This window comes from Limulus polyphemus, unplaced genomic scaffold (assembly GCF_000517525.1).
Source record: "Limulus polyphemus unplaced genomic scaffold, Limulus_polyphemus-2.1.2 Scaffold18, whole genome shotgun sequence".
Classification (NCBI taxonomy): Eukaryota; Metazoa; Arthropoda; class Merostomata; order Xiphosura; family Limulidae; genus Limulus; species Limulus polyphemus.
In genome coordinates, this window is record NW_013665628.1 from 449,798 (window position 1) to 459,429 (window position 9,632).

At 31.6% G+C, this 9,632-nt stretch overlaps 1 protein-coding gene across 1 annotated transcript in view; it reads left to right on the forward strand.

Moving 5' to 3' along the window:
- Positions 1–9,219, forward strand: part of LOC106457691 — a 48,872-nt gene extending 39,653 nt beyond the window's left edge. The window contains exon 4 of the mRNA XM_013917138.2: positions 6,305–9,219. Within this exon, the coding sequence (XP_013772592.2) occupies positions 6,305–8,464 (2,160 nt within the window). The 3' untranslated portion in view covers positions 8,465–9,219. The remainder of the gene's footprint in view (positions 1–6,304) is intronic.
- The last annotated feature ends 413 nt before the right edge of the window (positions 9,220–9,632 follow it).

Genomic DNA, 9,632 nt, shown 5'->3' on the forward strand with positions numbered 1-9,632 from the left:
TGAATTTTTGTTCAATAAAAATCTTTCTAATGTGACTGTAGCTTTTTTCTCCCCAAAACTTTGTCTTCAAAATAAGGGTGCCTGTTATATTCTGAAAGCTACGATATTTTGAAGTATTTAAGCAGATTGCATCATGTGAAGTATTATTAAGTTTGTAACTTTGGATAACTTATAGGAGGGTATGAATGGGTAGTGTAAATCATACTTCTTGTAAAATAGCTTATAGTGAAGTGAGAGCTGCTTAGATTATTATTATTATTATTACTTTTTTTTTTTAACAGCCAATTCCCAAGAAGGCACCCATCTTTCTCTGACTTTCAAAATGTGATTAATTGTGCTTGATACATTTTTTCCCAAGAAAGAATAAAGATTAAGAGTAAGAAGAATGCAAAAACTGACATATTTTGGCACAATGAAAGGTAAAATCTTTATTGTTAGTTATAGCCGACTAGTTTCGGTAACACAGTTACCATCATCAGAACTACTGTCTACAGTGTTAGCTTTGCCTATATAGCCTAAGCTAACACTGTATACACTAGCCATGTGTTATCAAAACTAGTTAGCTGTAACTAATAATAAAGATTTTATTTTTCATTTATGCCAAAATGTCAGATTTTGTATGTTTTTTTACTCAATATAATATTACAATGTGCCTGAAAGGAAATGATAAAGAATAAAGGTGTTGTAATGTACTACGTGCTTCCTGAGTATAAATTAACTGTAAGATTGAAAATCAGTGATTACATTGCCAAGTTAGCAGTATTAACATTGTTTGTACAAGTAAAAAAAAATACTATTTTCTTTCATTCCTTCTTATTTATATATTGATGAAAAATGTGTTATGCCAATGGTATGGGAAGTAATATGCCATAAGGTAGATCACACAAAAAATTAATTTATGAAAACAAAAAGTTACATTTGAAAGTGTTGATGCCAGGGAGAAGGATAGTTAATCTCATTAAGAGTCTAACTTAAATTTGGTACAAATTTAATGCTGCCCTTTTTTATGGTTCTAATTATGACAGAAATTATTATGTTGCTTAAGAGTTAAAAGTAAATAGATAAAAGGGTGTTAGTGATAAATGCATACTTAGTAGATATATTCTGTTTGTATGTGAGCACTTCAAGTGCCTAGGTTTTGTTTGAAGGAGATAAATCTGATTCTGCAGAATTGGATTCTGTTACTCATACAAGCACTTACATACATACATACATACATACAAATCCTGCTTAGAACTTGTCAGAGATATTATTAAATATAGTTTTTAAATTTCTGGTATTATTATTATTTAAGTTATGACTTCCATACATGCATGTCTAGTTTTGAAAACAAACCTTTCCTCTTGATTAAATTTGATATAAGTGTGAGGTGACTGATATGTGCTTACCTTACTCTTTCTGGCTGAGTTCCAGCATTGTTTAGACTTATTCAAGCATTCAGGCTAGTTATGCCTGAGTGATTTGCTTCTTTCAGGTGAACCTCACAAAGAAAGGTAATGATCAAGCTAGCTTAGAAATTTACTAACTTAAATACCAGAACACTGTGTTTGAATTAAATGTGACTGAACATAGTAAAACATTAATGTTGTTCATGAATTATTTTAACATATATTTTCTACATAATCGAATCCTTTACTTTTTGCAGAATTGTTTTTGGTATAGTACATTTGTATACAAACATTTTCCTCCTAAGTTTTGTACTTTTTTTTTCTTGCTTTTCCTTCATGTATCCTACTTTATTTTTTGTGAGGGCTGGCTAATTTGTGTGTGTGTGGTTGATGTAACCTAAATGCGTAATTTTCCGATACTCTGGAGCTTGTGAAAACATGCATGTAAGGTAAAGAGCACTTCTATACATTTATTATTTTCCTTCTGAGTGTTATATTTCAGCAAGAGAAGTACTTTTTATATCAGCTCAGGCATTGAATATGTTTTTGACTTAATGAATGTAATTTCTCTAGTTTTAGAGTGTTAAACTTTCTGAAGTTAATGTAATGAAGTGTCTGGAAAGCTGACTGCTTGGACTTTGGACCACTGATAACTCAACTAATAAAGCTTTCTGCCTATTTTTATTTGTTAAGTTGTGGAACCTACATCTAGAACCAAATTATGGACATAATATGTGCCTTCTGATATGTAGATTCAAAACACATGTTGTGGGATTAAATAAAATTATTAATGTTAAATATAAAGAGTGACTTATAAGAGTAACATAGGTACACTTGTTATTACATGGTAGTGAATTAACTCATTCATTTGATAAATGAAACGTAGTACACAGTTTGAATATAATGGTGACTTTCTCTTGAAAATAGCTGGGAATATGTAAAGGTCCTGGCAGGGATTTCTGTTTGAAACTTGAAGCCTTAATATCTTAGTTGATAGTATATCATTCTGAAAACTAAGGTGAGATAGGATCTACAGTTAAAGCCTCAATCAGAAAAACATTGCTTTTCACCTGTGACAATTGTTGCTATGTAAGAAAAGGTACAACTTTCTAACAACTGATTTGTAGAAATTGTTATAGGAGACTAAAGGATATGACATCTCTTACTTGTGGAATCAACATTCCTTCTACCATAATGGCATCATAATATTAGTTTGAATAAATAATTCTGTTATAATAATTATACCATTATATATATATATATATATATATTGTTTATTCTCATGGTGAATGATTCAGAACAAGACTATTTTGCAAATTTTCTCTCTTGATATGATCTTGTTCCATGCAATAAATTAGTTAATAAACAACATATTTTTGTACATATAAAAAAACAAAAAACATTGTAATAACTGTGGAAATTTATATTGGTGGTGACCATGATGTACTTATGGTTATATCTTAAAATTGGAATTAGCTTTAAATAATAAATAAACAAAAAATACTTAAGGTGCACGGTTGTACTGAGATGCATTATAATAACAATTTGTGCTAGTGTAAATGGAGCACAACTGCAAATGTAAGCTGTGGTGATAAGACAGCACCTTTTAGTATCTATATATTTGATTCACAAGAAGGTTTTAAATAATGTAGAACCAAAAGATCTTACATTTTGAAGAAGCAGAGAAACTTGTATAGCAGTGCATTTAGGCCAGTAAACAACTCTGAAACTAAACCCAAGTCAATTGAAGTTCTGCCATCATTGTCAGAGTAAAGGCTTTGATTATGGAGAAGTAGTTTTGGAGCCAAAAAGTCACTGCAGTGAAGCTGAGCATACAATTGATAACATTAACAAGATAATAAATAAGGATTGTAAGTTAATACCATATCCAAAGTTCACATCTGGATGTCACTAGTTGTTTTCATTAGAAAACATCTGAAGAAAATTGGAATCTCACAAATCCCATTCAACCATGTACCTCTCAGGTTGAACATGTAACTCCAGTAGACTTTTGTGCCTTTAGCTTGCTTGAAAGTGATCTTGGAGAAACTGATGTTAGTGTATTTTAGAGGTTATGTAAATGATTTATCAAGATTTGTGATATAAGAATAACCTCACCATTCTTCACAGAAGCTTGTTACATACACAAAGGAAATTTGAATTTTAGGCAGTAACACCATAATTATGGCCATCCAATTGAGCACGTTTGACAACAAGGTAAATAGTTGAAAGAGTAACACAGGGTTTGGAAAGTCATTCTTATAAAGCATGATTTAAAACCTCAGTATGTAACAAACAATCAAACACATTATAACTAAATATGCCAGTCTGTATGTATTCAGATATTTACAAAAAATGGCAGAGTACATCAGAGAGTTGTGTTCTCTTTGCTTACATGCAAAGTACGAAATTTTCAGCTCAGTTCATATGTCCATATATTATTCATAAATAATCACAGAGAAAAATTAGGTTCTTACAGCAATTAAATAGACTTTGAGCACCTCCAAACTGGTGAACTGTTGCATTCTTTTTAGGTATTTTATTTAATGCTTTGAATGTCACCAAGAGTCAAGTGTTTTACCAGTTGCTTAAATTGTTAGTGTTGTGTCAAACTCATTATCATAACCGTATATTTCACCTTGATTGTATGAGTGCAAATGAATTAAGGTGAAAAAGCTTACATCATTTTTATTTTTTATGTAATTGTTATTTATGGATGCTTGAAAGCTACAGCAACAATGTTAATCATGTTTATAGTATGGACAGAGGTATCACTAGGCACTGGCACATGGGGCTGTGCCCCACTTCTATCTGACAGTGCCCTGAATCCCCAGTTGTGTCTTTAAAAATCATCATAGAAAACCATGATCAATAGCATACTGAATGCTGAAAATTCCCACGTCTGTGGGCCTGAGCCCCAAATCTTTTAATCACCTAGTGACTTAGTATGGATAAAATCAGTGTCAACTGTAGAGACTGGTATATAATAAAATATTATGTATTGTGGCTGAGAACATTTACTTGTTAGTGCTTACAGACATTTTGGATATGAAACTTAATGTGACATTGATATGGAGAATTTTTACGTTACTCACTACTAAAGGTAAGTATTAGCCTGTGTGAGTCATGCATAACCTTGCATACACCATTCAGTATCTAATAATATATCATTTAAACACAGCTGTATTATTTGTTAACTTCACCAGACACTGACCAGGTTAAACTTGAATCTTGTAATTCTAAAACACTGTATCATAGATGTATGTTTAGCAAATTATATTTAGAACGTAAAACAGAGCTGACAAAAGTATTGCTCGTACAAGGCATTATGGGAAATGTTTTGTAATGTTTCATTAAAGTGTCATTCACTCTTTCTGTGTCCTTTAACATTACATAGTTGAGTTCTGGAGGGGGGAGAGTAAACCGATGTAGTTAAAGTTTTAATATTAGAATCAGTACACATTTGGAATTGTTGTCGTGGTTATTAAGATGGAAACTGGTATTCAGGAAATATTAACTTTAGAAATAATAAATTACTCATACATGGTGAAATATTTTATTGAGACATGGGCTAACAACTGAATTTCTATAAAGAATATTTGTGATGTTAAAGAAACTTTTGTGATATGATAACAATATATGTTAGAACAATAACATTTTATTATAAGAAATATAAATTTACAAATTTTATACCCATTTAGATGCATTCAAAAGTGAAACAAAAAAGCTGTTTATCCTGGTATTTGGATGATTTCTCTAAAATTTCCATTTTACTGTTTACTGTTCTTTTTTCTTTTTTTTCAAATAAATGGTGCTATTTGTTGGATAGGAGTGTTTGTAAATCTGCTATTGACATTAATACACTTAAAACTGAGGGCTTTGTAATGTTAAATTTTTTTGAATTTTTGTGTTCTTTCATAGATCTAAGTTTTAACAGAAAAGTTAAGTTTGCATACAAATTTCATGTTACATGCTTTTTAAAGAAAGTCCAATGAGAACATTTTCTCAAAGAATATAGTTTATTCAGCTTTTAAATTATGTAAAGTGTTACCTCATAAAATATTAGTATTTACTATAAAACAGTTAGTAACAGGCAAATTATGTAAAGTCTGCAATGTATTTATAGTGTGATACATTCGGGTGAAATTGATTTTCTCTGGAGCAATAAAATAGGTCCATTGAATAACAGGAGATTTGACAATGCATATTTCATAGTAATTCTGAATTCCTCTGATTAACTGAGTGTGTGAGAATAAAATAAAGAGACTGGACATAATGTAACACGAATGAACAATCTTTATTAACACAGTATGTGTAATTACTTAGGACACTGATCAGTTTCTTTTATTAGATAGTAAACTGTTTTCTCTCCAAACTGTATTGGTCGAGATCATATATCAGACTGTTTCAACCTAACACTACTTACTTCAAAGGTGACATTAGACTTACTCTAGAGTGACTAGCATTAACATGTGACTAGTCATTCTTATTCAAACTCAATAGGGGTAGTAATTTTGAGTCATCACCTGATCTACCACTAGAGGACACTGCTGTTGTCATTCTTGCACACTCCCCATTGGCAGGCCAAATGTTACCTCAAGAGAATGAAAAAGAACAAAATTAGCTGGAATAATATCAGCATAAAAACTTTCTTGTTCAATTGTTATGCAAAAAACTGCAGATATTCATAATAACTGAATTTTTTAATAATACTGTATTAAAATTAAGAGGTAAATAATGCATGGTATGCTTATCTTCCACAGTAGTCATAAATGACTGTAAACTTTATTTCCATGTGGCATCATAATTCTGCTTATTAATTTTTGGAACATGGAAAAAAATCAAGCCTTTATATGTACTTAAACAAAAAAAACTTAAATTAATTATAGCTAACAAAAAAATTTCTGTTATTCTAGGAACTGCAAGAACGTGTGAAAGTTAATGAAGCATTTCAAGACAGTGTTGCCACAGCATTTCAAGGCATTCAGCAACAAGTAATGTGTGATCATGAATGTGAAAGATCATTCAGGAACAAATATTCTAGTAATGAGGTAATTCGCCCGGTTCCAGCTACCTCCGAGTCTGGACACTTTAAGAGCAGTGGTCTAGGATTGAAAGCATCCCACCATTTAGCTTCTTTACATGCAACTCCAAGTTTTCTTAATAATATACCTGCTGATTCAAAAGGAAGGTTAACGATGGAGAGTGACAATAAACAAGATAGTGGCTTGGATTCTGACTGTCGAGACCTTGGCCAAAATAGTAGTTTAAAACTCATTAGTGATACTTATAATTTTAATATGTGTGCACAAGTAGAAAGGGATCAAAGAGAATCTTGTGAGTCAGGGGTGGGTGATGAACTTTCAGTTCTTTTGGATACTATTAATCAAAAAGGACTTGTACTCAGAAAGCAGTTGGATAATATAGATAAGGAACGAGATATAAAGAATGGAGAGTGTTTAACAAACTACCTACAAGATCTTGTATCTAACCACCACACAAGGAATACTATAGAAGTCAAACTGAAACAAGTTGAAAAGGAAAGAAACTCTTTACATGATAAGGTAATGCAGCTGGAATTGGCTTGTCAGGAACTAGAAAGTGAGAGAAAGCTACTTGAAGAAAGACTTGAAATAACACTCTTTGAGAAGGATCAGCTAGAGTTTCGTATTCATGATTTATATGATCAGTATGTTAAGCCTGATGTTACGGAAAGTGGACACTGGTCGGATGATAAAATTGCAGGCTTGGACTTAATATCAAAAAATGGTAAGTCAAGAAAACTGGAAGTATCATATTCTTTCCCACTAGGAGTGACTAGTCAGGTCAAAGTGTCCTCTGTTCTGAAAGAAACAAATATCTTGGAACTTCAAAGACAGCTGATAACTTGTGTTATGGAAAATGATGTTTTACATACCAAAATTCAACAGTTAGAAGATTTCCAGCAAGCAGAAAAAGTGGGATGTGAGAAGTTCTGGGGTAAAATAAAACGACTTCAGAGTGAAAAAGAAGAATTATACATTACTCTACAAGCCAATAAGATAGAATTAGAAACTGTGCAAGCCAAAATTATCTTGCTTGAAAATTCCCTTCAAGCTCTAACTCAAGAAAACCAAGAACTTAACAAACAGCTTAGTGAATTTCTGGAACGTACAACTGCATATCCTAGTTATCAACAACTCCATGATACAGAATTAACCAAGCAACTTTCAAAAACCTGTGTTGAATCACAAAGCCTCCCTGCATTCCTAACATTAGACACTACAAATTCTGCATTGAGTGCTAATGAAATATTAAATACCAAGAATGTAAAGGATACAAGTTCTTCCACTAGTTTAACATTTCTTGGTACTCGGGCCAAAGATATTAGACATTATGATATTATTACATCGATGCAACACAGCTTATCTTTAAGTAACCATCATTCTTTAGAGATAGGAACAAAAACTCCTCCTTATGCCACGTCCACCCCAAGTACTTTTACAAAATTACCCAACAGTTATAACTTATCACAAGGTCTAGATACACTGAAGTTTACCTCACTTATCCAGCATAAGTTCTTGACAACAAAGCAGATGTTAGAGAAGGAAGAATCTGTGTCCAAAAACAGTATTCCATCTACCATTTCTCGGCAGAAAAATGTTCATACTAATGAAAGAATCACTTCTAACTATGATGCTGTGATGAATTTGGACAGAAATTCACATCCAAAACAAATGGATAGTATTTGTAGTGAGTTTGATCCTTTACATAACAACAAACTTCACAGAGACCCTTTGAAGCAACATGAATTTATTGATTCTTTAGACCTGTCTATACCACTAAAACCGACAAAGTCATTCCAAGTAAACAGACGAGATCTTCCTTTCCCCTCTAGTGCTGCTACCTACATGTACCAGCAGGGACAAAATTTGCCACAAAACTCTAAAATTGACAGTGAGTTGGAAACACATCTTAGGACTCAGCAGGTTACTTTCCAAACTGAAGGTAAGAAAAATTCCCAAAACTTGCGACTTCAGCTTCAGAACATTTTGGACCATCTTTCAGCAGTTGATTCAGATGGGGCTCTGTTGTGATAACCATTCCTTCCTTTTCATGGATGGGTATTAGCAGATTTTGAAGACAGTGATATGTGTATAAACTTTCTTTTGATTTCATCAATGTTATTTGTAATTATTGTTAAATATACATCCAAGTCCAAAGAATTAAAAATTATTTAATAGGTAATTATAGAATATCTGTATGATTCAAATATATAACCTAGTTGTTTTTATTCTTTATTGATGGTCATACATATATGTGTGTGCATATTTGTATACCATAGATTTTTCTTTACCCTCTTTAAAAAGGTTTTATTCTTTCTGGGATACAAAGAATTTATTCTGCTGTTCTTAACAATGTAGTTTATTTATATTCTGTAAATAAAAGTTTTAAAATCTCAATTTTGCAATAATGATAGGTCATGAAATAAGATGATCTTTAAAATGATTTTCATATTGATATCTGAGGTCACTTCAAATGAAAAATATATTGTCCTTAAATAATTAGTGTGTTTCAAGACTACTGCTTATTTATACACCAGAAAGAGTGGACAAATATGTTAGTTTTGTAATGATTAAACTTTTAAGCTGTGAGTTTACTAAAATGATCTGTTTGTGTAACATTACATTGTTTCTCAGCTCAAAACAATAATTAGCCAACTTCTGTTGTGTACCATACCAAAGAGCCTCAAATATTGCATCTTTAGTAAATTTTCCACTCTAAATTCAACTTTTTTTTCTTAGTTCATTTTTACCGTGGCCTTAAAGACATTTCCAATGTGATCTCTAGTGCTCTGTATTATATTTTAGGAAATATATTTCAAGATTAAATAGACTTGTATATTTCTAGACTCTTTTGTTGTACTTACAGAAATGTATTACAGAACTGAAGTTCCAATTACAGGTATGGGTTGGGCACTACATAACTGACATTATGATGTAAACTTTGATTAGCATGACTAGCTTCACTTCCACTATAGTTTTAGAGTAAATTAAGCATATTATAAGTGATGAACACTGTTTAGATAAAAGTATGCTGGCAAAAAAGCTATGTAATGAATGTAAGAGCATAATAACCTTAAAACTGAACTTCTGATTAAGGAACTCGGTGTGAAAGAAAAGTTTATTAAAGAATAGTAGAACATGTGTTTGACAGACTGTTATTTGTTAAAAACAATTACAAGTAATGTGAATTAAAAAATCA